Source organism: Pollachius pollachius (genome assembly GCF_949987615.1).
Source record: "Pollachius pollachius genome assembly, chromosome: 10".
Lineage (NCBI taxonomy): Eukaryota > Metazoa > Chordata > Actinopteri > Gadiformes > Gadidae > Pollachius > Pollachius pollachius.
The window spans coordinates 6,986,059-7,005,998 of NC_136943.1; the positions used below are offsets into that span (position 1 = coordinate 6,986,059).

A 19,940-nucleotide genomic window follows, 5' to 3' on the forward strand; every position below is an offset into this window, starting at 1 on the left:
TAGAGTGAACGCCCCTGCCACAAATATACACAGTAAAGCGCTTTGCTTTTTGTGATTAAACATTTGGTAAATTACTCACGATTCAGTTATTTAAGTCGACGAACTCTGATCGACACACAGTGATGAACAGTTACACATATGTTTGTATTGCAGTACTACACTCAAATGCAGTTTCTTTTACATCAGTTTACATTCCAAACAGGCACGCCCACGCTAAATACTCTTTGGCTAAATAAGTATAAGGAATTATTCATGAAATGCTTTATAACGTTTGAGTAAAGCCAGGGGATCCGGTTACGATTGTTTGATCACCCAGACCACTATGGTCCTTCAAGCACACTGTGGGCCGATAAATGAACACAACCAAGTTAGATCATCAACAACAAACAGCAGATGGGTTCATGTACCGGTCCAGGGTTGGCGAGCACACAGAAAGGTAAACAGACGTCGCCTTCGGTACACTCTGTACTTGTGGCCCTGGAGGTACCTGGCAACCTGAACAACTTCAGCCTGAAGATAAGAGCTCCAAGACAGGAGGGGAGGGAAGGGGTGCAGAATGGAGCTACTTCTGGCCCTCAAAAGCTCCTAGGCAGTGGGGCGAGAATGAAGACTCTTCCGATGAAGATGATGAATCTAAATGATGTCATCTGATTATGATGCTCTAGTTTGGCAGGAGGGGGTGGAGGGGCTCGGTTTCGGTCTCTTCCAGAGATCAAGCCCTTACTGGGTCGCGTCCGGGGGGCGGTGGTGCCGCGTTGGCTGCGGCGGCGGCGGCGGCCGTAGCGCCGGCTGCGTGGCGCTACAGTGACCACCAGTGGAAGCGACCCTTAAAATTCTGACCTCCGGTGGAAGTGTTGGGAGTGGGATCATGACCCACACCCGCTACGTCACATAATATGAGGAAATTGTAAACGGCTGTGAATCATATGTATGTTTTAAATTGGACCTTGAGTCTAACAATAAAAGTTGATGATGATGATATAAAGTGTGAATTCCATTAAAGGTATAAATTATTGTGGCAATAGTTTTATCACAAATAGCAAGGACATTTCTCATCAACGTGTGTGTGTGTGTGCGTGTGTTTGTGATTCCTTGCTTCATACCCTTCGTCCTTTTTTTTGCCAATATGGACGTAAAATAGTTCTTAAATTGCATTCATAACGTTCTTAAAAAGTATTTAAATAAACCTGTTGAAACATGCAGAAACCCTGATTTGTGTCTGTTTACTGTTGGAATTGTTTGCACCCCAGGCCTGTCTATATTCTACTGAAATGCACACATATAGCTTGTGTGATGATGCGATGACACGGGGGAAGGGAGGTCAAAGGGCCAAGAGTCAAGGTTCGCTACTGCAAGGGAGACTCCAAGATGAGCCCACGATCACTGAATCCCTATTGGTTCAGAGCGTCAGTTTGTTCAGTGCAGCATGTAGGTGTATAACAACCCCAACCTGCGAAATTACAAATATAACAGACTTGGCGAGTCGGTCATTTAGGTAAGCCTACAGAGGGCTCAGACGTTCGAGACGCCGGGGATGGAGAGGATGCAGATTTTACCTTTGGTTCTGCTGGGTCTTCTCCGACCCAGCATGGGCACAGGTTTTCCATGGACCCAGGTAGGTGACCTATATCTGCGGGAACACACTCCCGCGTAAAAATATCGTATTTTTGCTATTGGTCATGGATCACTTTTTTTCAGTTCATAAAAATTGGTTTAGACTACATATACTGCGGTCAAGCATGACCTATGATAGATTTAAGAATATCCATTTAGTAAAGAGTATGGGGTAGTCCTGACTTATGTTTTCATCTTGAAGGTAAAATCAAACACATATTTAGCATAGGCCAATCAATCGAGTACAGTAGCCTACCTTGTTAAGTGCTCATGTAACGTGAAATAATGAGTTGCTGGTCATTCATATTAATTATTAAGTAAATGTCAAAGCCGGACATAAATAGTCATAACAATGTTATCACGATCAGAAACAATTAAGGAATATGCCTCAGGACCTCGACTGGAGCAGTGTTTTTTAATTCTTGAAATAGACATTGACAACAATATAAAATAATAGATCATTGGAAATAAAGATATAAAAAAAGTACTTCTGTTTGTTATCAATATAGTTTGCCTTTAATAAGACAATGTAGGAAACCCAAGCACTGAATGAAATTAGATAGGGATAGATGTTTTTGACCTGTTGAAATAAGATGTTTGGTGATTCAACCAAATCAGATAAGAGGAAGACAATTATTCGTAACCAGGTGTGTTTTCCTCCCTCAGCCATGTGAAACAGATGTAAACGGTACCATTTATGGGTACCAGGCAAAAACACTGAATGGGAATCGAACCATCTCCTTCAGCGAGTACGTCGGGCAGACAGTCCTCTTTGTCAACACAGCTACATACTGAACCTTTACCCACCAGTATGTGGGTGAGCATTAAATGACACTTTCCTCATTAAGTCCACCCTTAACAATCACCCCTTTGCTCCACCTCCGAGGCTACATCATCTGTACTTTCTTCTGTTTGATACCATCAGAGTTGGATGCACTACACGAGGAGTTGAAGCCATATGGATTCACCGTTCTCGGGTTTCCCTGTAATATTTTTGGAAAACAAGAACCAGGGAACAATGATGAGATCCTACCAGGTATAAAGTAAGTAATCCTCTTCTCTCTGCATGGCTAGCCCAATACACATAAGGAATGCAACCAATGAAACTGAACCAGGGTGTTTAAAGTTGCAGCATACCCTTTACGCCTGGCTCCAATGAAGGGATGTAAGTTAGATCTATGAATGTAGATATCTCTCAATCATCTGTCAATCTGCCACATTTTCAATTTGGGAACCAACCCTTATCCCTTAAGTCCCTCCACCTCTCCATGCATTCCTCAATGGAGTGAAGCGGCCAGGCTAGTGGTTCTACAATCCATAGGCTGCAATAAGAGAATGTAGCATTACCTAAGTACTACTTAAGGAGTGGTTTGGTCCCATGAGGCAGTGGGGGCCCAAGCCCTGATCGTCTCACCGGTGGTCCTTTTCCCCTGACAAGACGATCGTTTCCTGCGTTTCAGACACGTAAGACCAGGAAAGGGATTTGTCCCCACGTTCCCGCTGTTCGAGCTCGGTGATGTCAATGGAGATCAGGAACAACCGGTGTACACCTTCCTCAAGGCGAGTACCCTCCCCCCTCATGGAATATTACATGATATAGTACATATAATCATTAGTATGTATAGCAGAGTAGTTCAGGGGGGTCTGTCAATGTAATGCGTTTGCGTTTTGCTTTGCAGAGCAACTGCCCGCCGGTCGGCGACAGCCTGGCACCGCCGTCCGAGAGACTGTTCTGGGAGCCGCTCAAGCTGAGCGACATCAAGTGGAACTTCGAGAAGTTCCTGGTGGGGCCGAATGGGAAGCCAATCAGGAGGTGGTTTGCCGAGGTCGATGTCTCCGTCGTCAGAAGATTCATCATAGACTACCTCCGGCGTTTACCAGCCCAAAGGGATCTGATCAACCTCCTTTTGAAATCTTAAGCAAATGTTAAGACTTTCAACTGGCGACTCACTTGCTTTCACGGAGATGAGGCACAGGTGACGATCCTCTGGCGGTCTGCAACAGGTTCTGTGAAGCGCAGAGTTTGGCATGATAACATGAAGATGGGGCTTGAAAGCAGGATCTCTGTGGAGCCTCTTCTGAGTCTGTAGGTCCGGTGCCAGCCCTGGAGTGCATCGGGGCTGCTCCGTGATCCCAGCGTCATGTCATCTCGTACAGCGGCAGAACCTGCTGCACAACCGCCTGCAGGGGACCTGGGTTTGCTGGGTACCTTCAATAAAGCTTGGGGGAAACACAGTTGCTGACTCAAATTCCTGCCTCAAGAAATATGCGAAGTTATGCAGACTTACTGAATGTGTGTGTGTGTGTGATTGCAAACCCCTGGATTTAGCATATCAAATAGGACGTTCAGAGTTGACAGAGGACAGACATTTAGAATATTTATTAAGCTGGTCAAATACAAAAAGTCTCACATAAGATGTGCTTTTGCCTACAGCAAAAAGGAACAAGAAAAACATAACTAGGCTACAAACCAAGAAAATACAACTGCCAATAATTACAGCGTACCTTTCAAAGTGCAATTCAGCTAATGTCTCAATTCAGCTCCCACCAGTGAGGATTTGTTCCCAATAAATTGTTGGATTAAAAAAAGTTGTCCCAAATAATCTACAGACAATTTGAAGCCCGCCATCCCGTCTTCTGCAATACATACTAGGGGAAACTGTATGAATACTGAGCTAAATTGTGAATCAAACCAAAACAAAAAGTGAAAGGAGTTAACATAGCGAGTAAACCGTTTCAAATGGCCGTGTGTCTGAAGCTGGGCTTGTTTTCAGTACTGGGCCGAGTGTTGCAGCAGGTCACTGCGGACTCTGTTGCTGGTCATTGACATGACACGCACGCGCACATGCACACACACACACACGTTTGGTGATACTGCTGCAACACAAGGTCATGTGTTCTAAAAGACAACTGAAAATCTTCCTCGTCACTGTGATAAGACAACCATACGATGGGGGGGGTCATCTTCCTGATCTTTAAATCGTTATTTGACTCACCGCAAGTGACCTTGTTCAGAGGAATGAGAGGAAGCAGATCAATTGTTCACAGAGTTGGGGGAGAGAAGTGGGGAAGAGGTTCAATTGGCTAATCTCTACAAAGGATGGGAATTTGTTATGGACAACGTTATAGGATGCTGAAGGATAAAGAAAAGGTAAGAACAAGTGACCAAATCATTAAATCGGGTGCGGTAAATTAAAGTGTTGGTTTTTATGATATTAGGTCCATTAGAGTGAAAAAACGCGTTTGTATGTGTATGTGCTGTTTTGTCGAGTATTGTGTGTCTGATACAAACATACAATGCCAATAGCTACAATATATTGGGATTACAGTAACAACATAGAAAGAACAGCATTACTAAAGACAATGATTTACACTGAGTCAATGCAACTATCAAAACATTAGATTATAAATAAATTATCAATAATCACAATCATGTATTTTTTGCCATGATACCATCAAAATTAATTTCCCAAAATTTTAGTATTTCAACAATCACTTTTGAACAGTTACACATATGGGACAGGTCTAGAACATCAATGGTACTGAAGAAATCATCATAAATGAAATAACATTCACATTACAATGTATATGATTCAATGTACCTACATAATCATTCTTTGTTGGAATGAATATATGTGGTCTTGTTCTTAAATCGGGAATGGCTTCCGTTTAACTCTACGAGTAACAACCTAGGTATGTGAAGTTGTTACATTTCTGCAGAGACAATCACGTAGGTATATTGTCAGAAAGAAAAAAAGTATGTTGATAGTTTCCAACCTATTTAACAAATGACTTCGGTTCCTGCATAGAATCATATGAAGCAGATTGAGTCTCAAAAATAATAAGTTTAAAAAAATCTAAACAATATATCATGTATATATATTCAGAATAGCGAAAACAGTGTTTCACAAATAGGCTTATAAAACGCAAGTATAAACAACATTCCGATATCTACAGTTCAGTAGGAAAATTATAGTTCAAATTACACCTTGTCAAATCAAAACAAACTGAATCATGCTACTACCCAAGCTTCATTTGGTTGGACCAGTGATGCTTCTAGTGCTTTCCAGGGTCAAGGTTCTGTCTTTCCCTTTTTCCGAATCCTGCCGCCGTTGACTGATCTGAAGAAACAAGACAGACAACCATTGTAAGCTCAGCGATCCCTAGCTGAGCGGCACTATTAACCTCACACCAGAAATACGAAAAAAAGGTGTGGTGTTTAGCCTCAAAACAAGACAATACCGGTTACGCTGACCAAACCATCGTAACTGTCTCTCCTGGATTCACTTATACATTGGTTACCAATATCATTTGCAAAAATTGCTTCGTTGTACCATGTCGAGTGTGTGGTTGATGGCTTGTTTAAGCAAAGTCACCTGGCCCGAGTCAGATTGGTTTGACTCTGGGGTAGGCTGCCAACAGGTTAAACAAGCGATCATAAGACGTATACAAACACAAACACACAGTCAGGAGATTTCGTACATGGCAGCATGTAACACCTGCTCTGTCAATAATTGATCCTCCAAACTCAACTGCAATAAATGGGTTTAACCTAGGGCTGGGCGATATGGACCAAAAGTCATATCTCGATATCTTCAAGCAGAATATCGCCGTAAGATAGATATCGATATTTGTTTACGCAATAACATAGTTGCCGTTGCCGCGCTCCAACTCATCATTCTACCTCGGTGGCGCCGCTGTGCTCTCATTCCGCGCCTTCCTGCGTCGCTGTGCTCGTTAACCTGCCTTGCTGATGGGGAGGAGGGGGGAGTTACCGTTGGGTTACCGTTATTACGATAGCCTACCTAGCTACCATTTGGATTAACCTTTACTCTTCCTACCGTTTGGAATTGAATACAGTTTGATGGTTGAATAAACTGTGGACTAGACACTGCCTCCGCCTCGTATTTGAGAACATTACAATATAATATATAATATCACGGCCAAAAGCTGTGTGCGCCTCCGGAATATTATTAATGTTATTATATATTAGGCTAATAATAACTATTATTAATATATCTCCCGACGACGGAGAACCCGACAGTTGGGTTCTCTGACGTCTCTGGTTCTTCCACGTCCTCATCCAACTGAAGCACAGAATTGAATCGCGACATGGAGCGACATCCGCCAGAGCTGAGCTCCGCCGGAGCGGACACCCGCCGGACACTCGGGCGGGAGTCCGGGAGCCGGAAAAATTCTGGGACAATTGATGTCTGCCTTTATCTGAATAAAAAATAATTAATGTCGAGACAGCTTAAGATTTTGGGTCGCTGCACGGATTTTGAGCATGTTGTGCTGCTGCAAATGATGGAAGAGGTTGGTCATACTCTACCCTTTAGTTGCGACAGGTTTGAAGCACTCTCTACAAAAAAACTGATTCTGTCATTCGTCAGACAGCTTGTACCGAAAAAAATTCCAAACTATGGAGCCATTTGTCTTCTGCTTACACACAAGCTCCTCTGCGCCGCGTTTGCTGGCGGACTCCATGTTTCGCGTCGTAGGGGATTTAAAAAAGTGACGTGAGTGGAAGGGGGGCCGGGCCGTGTGTGTGTGAGCCGGAGGCAGAGCGGGAGAGAGATAAGCAGAGTAACGAAATAGCAGGCGGCAGTCGCGGTTCGAAACTGCTGTTATTTGGATAAAATATGCTGTACTTTCAACGCAAATTAAACTATATCGATGTTGACGATAGCGTCTCGTTCCATATCTCATTTGAAAGAATATCGATATGTTTCAAATATCGATATATCGCCCAGCCCTCGCCCAAACGAACTCTGATCGACACACAGTGATGAACAGTTACACATTTGTTTGTATTGCAGTACTACACTGAAATGCAGTTTCGCAATTGTTTACATTCCAAACAGGCACGCCCACGCTAAATAGTCTTTGGCTAAATAAGTATAAGGAATTATTTATGAAATGCTTTATAACGTTTGAGTAATGATTGTTTGATCACCCAGACCACTATGGTCCTTCAAGCACACTATGGGCTGATAAATGAACACAAGGTGCCTCACCAAAACATGACTCATGAACCAGGTTAGATGATCAACAACAAACAGCAGATGGGTTCAGGTACCGGTCCAGGGTTGGTGAGCACACAGAAAGGTAAACAGACATCGCCTTCGGTACACTCTGTACTTGTGCCCCTGGAGGTACCTGGCAACCTGAACAACTTCAGCCTGAAGATAAGAGCTCCAAGACAGGAGGGGAGGGAAGGGGTTAGCCTCTGACCGTACCTGTGGTCTCAGGTGGGGGTCTCGAACCCTCCCCGGTGACTCTGGACCCTCTGGGCTGTGGGAAGGACGACTGCCAAGGAAAACCCTGCAGAGGGAAAGAAAGAAAAAAAAGAAAGAAAGAGAAAAATTGAAAGAGATAAAAATAAAGTAATGGAGATAAAAAAAGAAACAGATGGAGTGAGCGACTCAGTCATCATCTACCCTTGAAGCACCGGGGACCAAACCCACCAGACCTGCAGCTTCCTGCCCTACACCTGACCCTTGCCCTATCAGAACCCCAATCCACGTGCAGGGTGGAGCTACTTCTGGCCCTCAAAAGCTCCTAGGCAGTGGGGCGAGAATGAACCCTCTTCCGATGAAGATAAATAATGTCATCTGATTATGATACTCTAGTTTGGAGGGGGTGGAGGGGCTCGGTTTCGGTCTCTTCAGGAGATCAAGCCCTTACCGGGTCGCGTCCGGGGGGCGGTGCTGCCGCGTTGGCCGCGGCGGCGGCGGCGGCGGCGGCGGCGGCCGTAGCGCCCGCTGCGTTGGGCATCCGGGGGGGGAAGTGTACAGGCCAGCCCTCCAGGCCCTGCCCAGCGCCCACCTGCACAGAGGGACCACAGTAGCTCAGCCGGCTGCCCACCGAGACCCCCCCCCCCCCGCCTCCCGTCCCCTCGACGTGGGCACGACGTTCGCACACGCTGTTCGCACACGCTGTTCGCACACGCTGTTCGCACACGCTGTTCGCACACGTTTTTGCACACGCTGCCTTCTGGTTGCTTCTGCCAGTTGGGGGGTGGGTGGGTCACGAGTAAACATCAACTGCATGGGGCTACATGGGGACACTACTCTCTTGGCCTTGCACCCCACCCCCAACCAGCCTCCCACCCAGTCGACCTCCCTCTGGACTTTAGACTGTTCAAACCGCCCACTCAACCAGCCGTGGACCAATGTAAACCCTTGTGTAAACACACCAATGTAAACACAATGTTCACACAGAGTGCAACAGCACCACACAGTGGCCAAACTTCTGCAGCGCGCAAATATGCTCTCTTGGGCCACTAGAGGGCCATGGTGCTTACCAGAGGGCCAAAGCAAAGTTTGCCATAAAAAAGGAATCCATAGTAAGCTTGAGTAGATGTAACAATGAACGGCAAAGAGCAGTGGAACAAACCCCCAGCTAACGCTAGTGATGAGCAGTGCAGGCTACGAGGGGAGGGGGCGTACCTGCTTGTGGTGCTGCATCTGCAGTCTCTCCAGCTTACACCTTTCCGTCCGTTCTCTCTGGCACTCATTCTGTGCCTGGTGGAGCTGGCGCGCGCGCACACACACACACACACACACACACACACACACACACACACACACACACACACAAGATTACCTAACATGACAACCGATTTGGGCACATATATTTATGACGCGTTCTTTGTTAAAAATGAAAACAACATGTTTTTACCACCCATTTAATCTGCGGATAAAGGACTGATCTCCGCTGGTTGCACAACAACAAGGTATTAAGATTCGTAGGACAACAATACAATTTGAGACAAATGGGCATTTACAACTACAGAAGCATGGTAAAATTATAATGATATACACTGTATATGATATACATATACAAGTATTCTCAGAATTTCACTGTTTGCATTTGTAACCTTTTTTAAACAACCATCTGTGCCCGACATGCCACTACATGCTGCTGCGCAGGCTTGCGTCTGTGTCAAAAAACGCTCGTTTGCACCCACCGTTTCAAAGCGTTCGCATGCTCCAACTTAATCCGGGCTTACTTGATTGGTTAAATTCGTCATTTGACCCTGCAGCCGCTCCACTTGTCTCCTCAAATCCTCCTTCTCCTCGTTCATGCGCTCCCGGTCGCTCCTCTCTTTCCTGAAGTCCTCTTCAAAGATCTTCACCTGGAGTGCAGAGGAAAGACCCCCGGGTTTAACAAGGGTACGGCGTCAGACGGGGCGGAGGCGTCGGGACAGCGTGATTCCTCCTCTGACCTGTTCCTTGAGCACCGCCACCTGAGTGAGCAGTTCCTGCTTCTTCAGGTTGCTGGCGGCGTCGCCGTGGTTACCCTGGCCCGGAGGGGGCTGGGTGACGGTGGGGGCATGCAGATTCAGAGCCTCCTCCAACGCCTGGTGGTGAGAGACGGCATCGAGTGATGGATACGAAAAACACACACACACACACACACACACACTTCCTCTAACACACACAGCCTCACACTGACACACACACACACACACACACACACACACAGAGTGCCATACATACACACACACACACACACACAGACACACACACAGCCTCACACTGACACACACACACACACACACAGAGTGCCATACATACACACACACACACACACACACACACAGACACAGTGCCACAGACACACACCCTGTTGAGCCGCTGGATCTCCTTCTCCTGGTACTCCCTCTGCTTGCTGAGCGGCAGCAGCTGGTCCTGCAGGTAGCGCACCTTCTGCTTCAGCTCCGTCGTCTCCGAGTTCAGACACTCCTTCTCGCCCTGGACATCGGACGGGCACACAGATCAGACCCCAGAACCCCACCGCCCGCCCCCCGGCTCGTCCACAAGGGGGGGCTGCCGGGCTATACTAGACCACTAGGACACGTCTGCTGTGCGTGTGACCTGCACTCGCAGCTTGACAATAGACAACCCTGTGTATTCTGTACTCAAGGACCTTGAATATTGCCTGCAAAATGTCTTGCTTTTTGCTTATTTGGGTTCCTTTTCTTGACTGTGACATTCAGTACAGCTCTCTGTATTGTCTGGTTACCATCCCTCTTACTACTAAAACAGTCAGTACAGCTCTCTGTATTGTCTGGTTACCATCCCTCTAACTACTAAAACAGTCAGTACAGCTCTCTGTATTATCTGGGTTCCATCCCTCAAACTGCATAACAGTCAGTACAGCTCTCTGTATTGTCTGGTTACCATCCCTCTAACTACTAAAACAGTCAGTACAGCTCTCTGTATTGTCTGGTTACCATCCCTCTAACTACTAAAACAGTCAGTACAGCTCTCTGCATTGTCTGGGCTGCATCCATCTAACTACATAACAGTCAGCACAGCTCTCTGTATTGTCTGGTTACCATCCCTCTAACTACTAAAACAGTCAGTACAGCTCTCTGTATTGTCTGGTTACCATCCCTCTAACTACCAAAACAGTCAGTACAGCTCTCTGTATTGTCTGGGTTGCATCCATCTAACTACTAAAACAGACAGCACAGCTCTCTGTATTGTCTGGTTACCATCCCTCTAACTACTAAAACAGTCAGTACAGCTCTCTGTATTGTCTGGGTTGCATCCATCTAACTACATAACAGTCAGTACAGCTCTCTGTATTGTCTGGGTTGCATCCATCTAACTACATAACAGTCAGCACAGCTCTCTGTATTGTCCGGGTTCCATCCCCCTCGCTACTAAAACAGTGAGTAAAGCTCTCTGTATTGTCCGGGTTTCATCCCTCTAACTACTAATATAGTCAGTACAGCTCTCTATATTGTACGGGTTTCATCCCTCTAACTACTAAAACAGTCAGTACAGCTCTCTGTATTGTCTGGTTACCATCCCTCTAACTACTAAAACAGTCAGTACAGCTCTCTGTATTGTCCGGGTTTCATCCCTCTAACTACTAAAACAGTCAGTACAGCTCTCTGTATTGTCTGGTTACCATCCCTCTTACTACTAAAACAGTCAGTACAGCTCTCTGTATTGTCTGGTTACCATCCCTCTAACTACTAAAACAGTCAGTACAGCTCTCTGTATTGTCTGGTTACCATCCCTCTAACTACTAAAACAGTCAGTACAGCTCTCTGTATTGTCTGGGTCAGTCCAGCCCTGTGCTTTTCGCTGTGATCAGCTTGTGTGTGGTGTTCTTCCCACCTGGACGTTCTCGATCTTGGACTTGGCCAGCAGCAGCTTCTTGTCGTAGTCCCGCTGCCGCTGTTCCCGCTCCGCCTCCAGCTCCACCACCGCTTTCTGGGAGTCAGCCAGCCGCTGCCGGAGGTCTGTGATCTGGGAGGGGAAGGACGGGGCGTGAGGCGTACAGAAACATAAAGAGAGGCCGGTTTGTTGCCTTGACCTTCGCAAAACAGCCCGGGGAAGGGGGCTCTACAGAGCCGACCCGGTTAGTGGCCACTGGTTTGGTGTAACATGTACAACTGTTATTTCTCCCCATATTTGTATTTCTTTCCATGTGTTGTTTTTATTCGCTGTTTAACAAATATTTCCGTCCCGGATTCAGATTGGCAGACTATTATGAAATAGCTAGGGGCTTAAATCGTACTTTATATACCCATTTTGTACATACATTATACAAATATTGAACCCATCAGTGAAACGCTACACAAACTCAGATGATTATTATATGATGAGAAATTCCTTCCAGCGTGTCTGTAAAACCAAAGCCCCACACAAAACGGCCTACCTTCTGTTCAAACTGGGTCTTCATGTTGTTCCACTGGACGTCCCACTGCTTGTTCACCTCCAGCACCTGGGAAACACAAGAGACAAACGCAGCCAGAGTGAAACCGACTGAAACAATAAAACCCACATGTGTGGACCACATGTCCAGGCCGGACTTTCCCTGATCATAGCCACAGGGATGAATGGAGAGAGAGAGAGAGAGAGAGAGAGAGAGGTTGAGAGTGAGAGCGAGGGCGAGTGAGACTTACATCCTTTCTCTGTTTCTCCAAAAGCTTGATCTTCTTTTCGTACACCTCCGGGTCACATGACTTCACGGGGGTTTTCTCGGCAGCTTTCGCACTCTGGAGGAGTTCAGAAATATAATACATGTTAATAATAAGACTCTAATAGGAATATATAATCAGGTGCTATGGGGTGGCAGGAGAGTAGTACTAGTAGTAGTAGTGGACAAGGTGGTCGACTCCCAGCCGCAAGGTGCACGATCTACTTGTAGGCCTTCTTGAGCGGGATAGAAAACTGAATGACCTGCATGTGAACTCAATGCGAGTGGCGTGAATAGGAAGAGGCTCTTAAAGACACCATTCACATAGAACAAGCACGGAGCGATTCTGAGTGGCAGCATTAAATCACGATCCGATATGGGCAACTATAATTCCGATCCCCATTTATTGGCCTACTTCTTTGAACCCTTGTCTGGGGGCCGTGCGAGGGGGGCACTGGTGTTTGACTGGGCAATGGGCGGTTATCCCATCGCTGGTAATGAATCCATGTGAATAAAATGGAGGAAGGCTTGTCATGGGGTTTGAATCCCCTTGGAAGGTGGAACTCTTTTGCCGACCTTGGAAGGAGTGGTCATCTCCATCTTGGATCTGACGCTGGGGGATTCCTCCTTCACTGGCTCCTCCTTGGCGTCTTCTGGCTCACTGTCTGTCTGAACCGCTGGGTCCGCCCCGCCGGTCACCAGCTCCTTCAGCTTCTGGTTCTCAAGCCTGTGACAGACACACACACACACACACACACACACACACACACACACACACACACACACACACACACACACACACACACACACACACACACACACACACACACACACACACACACACACACACAGAGAGAAAGAGAAAGAGAAATGTGTAAAACAGAGGCCTTGTGCAAACACTGGGAACACCCCAAGACCCCACGCATACAGTAGCACGTAATTCTGGTCAAAGTGAAAGTGATGCTCTTTACAATGTGAGCTAAACAAAGTCCAAACGTTAAGATGAATTATGTATCTCAAGACAGTATGGGCCGAGCTGACCGTTTACACTAGGGTTATGCTGATCAGTTTGAAAGAAAACAAAATCACCTCAGTTGTTCCAAGTCTCGATTCCTGAACTGATGATCCTCTTCCATTTTCTTTCGAAGCTCATTGTTCTCCTGTCTGAGCTGCTCACAAAGTGTCTGAATCAAAAAGTAAGTATTACTTTTATTGGACGACAGATGGAAACCAAAAAGAACAGCCAACCCCAACATAGAAAGCTCATAGTGAAACTGAAGTGTGTAGTGGATTTCCATTTTATGATACAGGTCATACAAAGCGTTTAAACGTTCAAATGTATCAGCTGCTGTTTTTTTTTCTCAAGAAGGTCACTTTCCTGATGACACTTCAAACACTTAGATTTAGCCAACTTGGCCCAGTTAGCAGGGATAAAGGTTAGATTTTTCAGATAACATTATTCAAATCCCTATTGATCAGCATTGACCACCGATATATCCAGGTTATTTTAAGTTACAAGCAGGTTGAAAAGTTACACATTGCGACATTCAGACTATCAATTAAAATATATTTTTACTTTATAGGCAATTCCAAAGTCAGTATAGCATAAACTATATTCTCTACACTTAATAGAAGGAACAAAAATATTTTTGTCAATTTACTATTTATAAATGAAAGGGCGATGAAGGCACAAAATAAATGCTATATAATAATAATAATAATAATAATAATAATAATAATAACAACAACAACAACAAATAATAATTATGTCAATAAAATATAATGCCATAATTAAATAACTGCAATAGATCAATAAAACATAATGCCATAATTAAATAACTGCAATAGGGGGTTTTCCCAAATACCGCCCAGCTCTTGATCCCACCCCAAGGGGTTCTTTCCTGTCTGACCCCATCTGTGACCCTACTGCGATCAGCGGACCCACCTGCAGGAGCGAGGTGCGCTGCTCGTTCTTCTGCACCTTGGAGGACAGGTGGTGGAACTCCACGGCCATACGGCCCAGGTGGGCCAGCAGCTGGTTGGGGTTGGACTCCTCGGCGAACACGCTGAAGGAGCTCTCTAGCCGCTGCAGCTGGCTGGCCAGCTCCATGTTGTCCTGGGTCTGATGCGGTACCACCCCCAGGGCCACCGCCGCTGCAGCCGCCGCCGCCGCCGCCGTCTGGGGGTCAACAGAGGGGGGAGCGTGAGCCTCAGGCCATGTCTCTGCTGTTGGTGGAGCCACGGACGACTCCATTCAGACCGCCGCTGACGGGTTAATGAGAGGGATCGCTTTACCGTCGACCTCCTTGCCTTTATCCAGAGCTTCAGCGATGCAGAAAGCGATCCGCTCGCTGTTCGGTAAATGCTAAATGACGCCGTTGAGAGTCATTGAAAGGTAATCGGAACGTCTTCTCGTTAGTCCCGTGGTGTGGACAACCAAGCCCAAAGAGTCGACTTTGAACAGTCAGGAAGTGATTCAATCGGGAGCTGATTCAGTCGGGAGGCAGATCACAAGACCCCATGTCCCATGGAAGAACGTTCTCACAGCACAATCAAGCAGCTCTATAAACACACTGCGTCTGATTCACAGACTATGTGGATGCGGCGACATAGTTCTTGCCTGTGATAATCCTGTACTTTCCCCTCAGCCTGACTCAGAACGGGAGTACCAGTGTTGAGTTGTATTTCAGTTGAGTCACCAAAAGGGGGACGAGTTCCAATCATCAACAGCATGGAGAGGCTAAATTTATCAGGAAATTAGTATGAAACGAAACCCTTTGGCTTAAACTGTGGTAAATGTGTACCAACAAACGTCATGGTTAATTGATTGTTCAGCACAGGATTACATGAATTACTGGGTGTACTTTATATTTATTTATCATGCCTTTGTTAAAAGGGTGTAGTAGAAGTGGCAGAGTCATGCAAGGAAACAATGACAATGATTGAGTACTCACACTGTGACCTTCCAACGCCTTGTGTTCTAAATGTACCAGTTCATCTTCTGTGAGGCCCTCCTGTAAAACAGAAGAGATCTGTGAGCCTTTTTGAAATGAAAGAAGAACCCTTCCAAACTGGAAAGAACCAGATGGCTGCGAGGCACACATACACAAGCATACACACAAATTTAGAAGTCTAAATTCTAAAGCCGGGATTTCTTTTTCTCTTCCACACTCTCCGTTATGGAACAGACAGCCATCAGCTGCCCCGTCCAGGGCTGCTTCTGAATCAATGACTCACCAGAGGCTTCTCGGGCTGCAGGGCCTTGCCCGAGGAACACGCCGGGTCTTCCTTCAGTTCCTGGCTGATGAGCGCGTGGGCTTTTGCTTGAGAGGGAAGAAAAAAAAAAAAAACACATTAATACACATTCTACAATCATTTTTGCATTTTGTATCTCAGGCATCTGAGAGCATACGTGGCCCCTCCCCGACACGCTCACCACTACCTGAAAGCCTGTGAGGCGTGAGCTGGGCTTCACTCGGCCCACCCCGGTCTCTCTCTCCTCCCCGGTCTCTCTCTCCACCCCGGTCCCTCTCCCCAACCCGGTCTCTCTCTCCAGCTCGGTCCCTCTCTCCTCCCCGGTCTCTCTCTCCTCCCGTGCAGAGGCTGGTGGTGAAGATGGAGGACTTGAGGGCCTCGTTGTCCCGGACCAGCTCCTCCACCCTCTGACGCAGTCGCGAGGCCTCGGTCTGGGACTCCTCCAGCAGGTCGCCTGCAGAACACACTGGCTGCTCAGTGACCCTGCATGCCTCAAGGCTTAGATTGGGGTAGATCAGGGGTTTCTATCCACTTTTTCCCCATCACGGGACCCAGAATATAATTTTCACATTGTGTTTGTGGGAACGGATGGTATGCTGAAAGGCATTCCTGCGATTACAATCAATCAGTTATTAGAGCCATCCGTCAAGACAGATAACTCAGTTAGGGCGTGCCGTACATGCAGAGCTTCCACTAACAACTTCCTGCTCGACTGGAAGAAAATGCTAATCTACTTCTTTATTTTTCTAAGAAATCTTCAAAACAAATTCTTGACAAAAACAACAACAACAAGAACACGTCAGGGACATCTGATGGAATAAGATTACATACCGAAGCGACCGACAGGACCAAACTAGCATCCTAAGATAAAACGCACAGCAGGAGTGTCATGGCATTGTGGCGGGGAGGACCCAGGCATGCTGTTACTCATGGAACGAAAGGGTCACGTACTCCCTGGGGACACGTTCACCTGAGATAGACTCACGTGCAAGCATGGCCGCACGTCGCCTACCAATGAAAAGAACCCGGTTTCACCGCATTCCGCTTTACCTTTGTGCCACGCAAACACACTTCGCAACTACATGTATAGATTAGGCAAAACGTCTTATTTTGTAATACCCGTATGAAGTGCAAAACAGAATAAATAAATAACTTCATAAACCAGGGCAGTTGTTTTGTTCTCAATTATCCACAGGCGACAACCACAACTACACTCGTCGGTCATGTAACATCATGGAACCGGACACCTGCCGCAAAAGGTGACTAAGAGCCGCTGGCACCCTCTCTCTCCCTCTCTCTATATATTGCCACGATGGCCAGGAAGTCACCCCAAAAGAAAAAAGCACCCACCTAAGCTTTTCAGCCCCTTCATCCTCTCCCTCAGTATGCCGTTCTCCTCCAGGAGCTGGCGGTAGCTGAAGTCCTCTCTGGCCTTGGCCTCACTCCCGCCAGGGTCATAGATCCGGTAGGGTCCTTTCCCGTCCATCGCCACCGCTTCACTTACTAAGCATGGTGCTCGGAACTGAAAAGGGAAGAGAGAGCTGGTGAGGAAATGTGGAAGAGGGTACTAGTGTGGTGGTGAATGAGATGCTTGGAGGATGGACTCTGGTGGGAGGAGCGGAGCGAAAAAAACAAAAACGACATGCGAAACCATCCATTTGCATTTAGCAGGGAGCAAAAAAATGTAAACAATGCAAGCGGAGAGGCGCTTTACATTAAAATTACAATTACTTTAATTACATAAATCTTTATTGGGGTCACACGCCCGATTATATTTATAGTGCAAAAAAGGATGGCATTTTAATGGCATGATGTTAAACATTGAAGCCACAGAACTGCAGTGACAACAATTTTCGTCAAGGTTACAATACGCAAGCATTTCACTGAGTAGTACAGTTGTGCCAAAATTATAACCACAAAGGAATGCAACCACTGATGTCCCCGGCATGTAGGATGGCAGAAACTGCATGCACTCAGGCACCCCTCAAAGTAAAGTGTTACTCTACCCCCTTGTTGTCTTTTCGACCTCTTTTCCTCTCTTCGTTCATAATTCATAGAACGGAGAGTCTAAAATATTCAGTCCAAAAACAACAAAAGAGGACATGTACCAATCGACAAGATTAGATGTGCCGATAGCAATGACCGACACTGATAACAAGACAAACAACAGCAGCACATCCTCTTTCAGCGAGTTACGTTCATAGCAGCATCCGAGCTTTCAATACAAGGCAACGCTCACGTTTATGTCGGCTACATCTGCTATGACCGCTTATATACACGAGAGCACAGCAGCAAATAGGAGGTAAAACTACGGCGTGTGAGATGCATTCAAGAAAAAAAAAGTTTACGATCTGTTTCTCGTATAAAGCCAGCTAATATTAGCGATGTGAATGTGTAATAATGGCTAATATCAGGTTTCGCTGTTGTCATGCAAATAGCTAGAAGCTGGCTAGCGGCTGGCTAACATGAAATGGCCATTCGAGAAATTGCAGCGAGTCGCTCCTTCATCATCCCGCGATTGCTCTTATTCGGATCCAAACTCCTCGATTTGGCATCGAAGTTAGACGACAAACAAAAGAACAAAGAGATGTCTTTTGTGAGTTACCTTTCAGTGGAGTGGCCTGTCTTCTCCTACCCAGACATCTATTGCGGAAGTGGTCTGCGCTGTAACCTGGGAAATTCCACCTCGCTAAACGCTCAATGTAAACAGCACTGAATGACAGCTCGGTGGGCCAATGGACGGCATTGAGTGACAGCTCTGTGAGCCAATGGACAGCACTGAACGGTAACCCAGTGGGCCAATGGGTGCACAGCATGTCACCAGCGGCGACACAACGTAACCTTGTTCCCAGGTGTTCTCGTCTCACTACGGAACGGGATGCTCCAAATGAGCGTTATTAGCGAAAGAGAGGTGGGACATTTAGTTTCATGGTTTATTGACAAGAGGCGGGACTGCCGGTAGATGGTTATCCGTCTTCGTTACATGCTAGGATGTTTCTTTGTCAATATTTTCTAAAAAAACAAACACTGCATATTTCTGCTCCTTGTCGTTGTGGTTTTTATTCATGTCGTGTTCCTATTATTCTCGCTTTTGGGTACACAGCTAAAAGGAAGTAGGAGGCCGGAAATTGCCGCTGCGGTAGACCGGGATACCGCCATAATTCAGCCTGGCGGCATCCGACCGCGCCAAGTATATCAACATGGTGAGGGAGATTTGTTTTTTAATGTAACTTTATTAGGTTGGTCTATGTTTTAATAAAGTTGTCATTTTAGACCAGAAACTGGTCAGCTTTTCTCCTCGTCATTGACTGAGACAAGACATACAGAACATAAAATTAAAACACTCATAGTAAACAGTGCACATTTTATGTTCTTTTTATACAACTTACAACTGACTAAATTACTGACTGTACAAACTGATAAATAATCGATCATATAAAACCTATCGGCCTAAGTGTCCATTTACCAGATTCATTCTACAACTGGAGTAGTTTTCCTGCAAAGAGTGCCATCTTGTGGGATATAATGCTACATGCATAAAATACAGTTTAATCAGTCAATTAAACAGACCAACGTGACCAACTTTTGTTTCCAAATTGTATGGTTTTTCGGTTTAAAGCTTATTCAATATTCTTACTCTGTTACATCAAATATAACACTTCCTACTTCACCAGAGACCAACGAGATCTTAAGTGTATAGGAAAAGCCAAACCTAGAAGGCCTAGTGCGTATCAAAGCAAACAAAGCCGTTTTACGAAATGTCCCCTGCCCTAAAGACTATGGTCGATAAAAGAGGCCTACATGTTTCCTTTTTATTTTCTAAACTGTACTACAGGTACAATAAAAGTAAATAAAACATAAATAAACAGTAGTGTTTTACTTTGCCCTGTACCAATCCAATAGGACTATCTCTGTAATACAAACATTATTATATTACTGCTATACACCAGATACAGAATACATACGAATGTATGGCCTCCGAATATGACGTCGGGTCAGACCATGATTGAAGAATATTGATCCAAAAGCAATCCTTTAAAACATACTTTCCAAAAAATACAAGACTTTTTTTACAGTCACATTGATCATTTGCTCCTTAATTCATAATCATCATTATGATGTCGTTG

At 45.7% G+C, this 19,940-nt stretch overlaps 2 protein-coding genes across 3 annotated transcripts; one reads left to right on the top strand and one right to left on the bottom strand.

Moving 5' to 3' along the window:
• Window positions 1-1,534: 1,534 nt before the first annotated feature.
• Window positions 1,535-5,038, top strand: LOC307081890 (glutathione peroxidase 3-like; the record flags this gene model as incomplete). Its single annotated transcript, XM_079745261.1, has 5 exons — window positions 1,535-1,615; window positions 2,281-2,431; window positions 2,540-2,657; window positions 3,075-3,174; window positions 3,294-5,038. The coding sequence occupies 5 exons, from the start codon at window positions 1,535-1,537 to the stop codon at window positions 3,531-3,533; spliced, it is 690 nt and encodes a 229-aa protein (XP_079601387.1). The 3' UTR covers window positions 3,534-5,038.
• On the bottom strand, window positions 3,980-18,531 carry tnip1 (TNFAIP3 interacting protein 1). Of its 2 annotated transcripts, XM_079745259.1 has the most exons (18): window positions 18,419-18,531; window positions 17,164-17,335; window positions 16,001-16,267; window positions 15,796-15,881; window positions 15,513-15,572; window positions 14,504-14,737; window positions 13,648-13,742; window positions 13,135-13,285; window positions 12,545-12,637; window positions 12,298-12,363; window positions 11,754-11,885; window positions 10,245-10,373; window positions 9,845-9,979; window positions 9,629-9,754; window positions 9,066-9,149; window positions 8,302-8,442; window positions 7,854-7,938; window positions 3,980-5,735 (listed from the first exon to the last, which is right to left on the bottom strand). In XM_079745259.1, the coding sequence occupies exons 2-18, from the start codon at window positions 17,297-17,299 to the stop codon at window positions 5,671-5,673; spliced, it is 2,085 nt and encodes a 694-aa protein (XP_079601385.1). In that variant the 5' UTR covers window positions 17,300-17,335; window positions 18,419-18,531; the 3' UTR covers window positions 3,980-5,670. The 2 variants fall into 2 exon arrangements, with proteins under 2 accessions (XP_079601385.1, XP_079601386.1); XM_079745260.1 differs by lacking the exon at window positions 8,302-8,442.
• Window positions 18,532-19,940: the final 1,409 nt, after the last annotated feature.

Excerpts from the sequence above, each read along its gene's own strand:
- tnip1 (XM_079745259.1), bottom strand. The coding sequence starts at position 17,299 with ATGGACGGGAAAGGACCCTACCGGATCTATGACCCTGGCGGGAGTGAG. Across the intron at positions 10,374-11,753 it reads CCAAGATCGAGAACGTCCAG|GGCGAGAAGGAGTGTCTGAA; the intron begins GTGGGAAGAACA and ends TCCGATGTCCAG. Across the intron at positions 9,755-9,844 it reads TGGCGGTGCTCAAGGAACAG|GTGAAGATCTTTGAAGAGGA; the intron begins GTCAGAGGAGGA and ends TCTGCACTCCAG.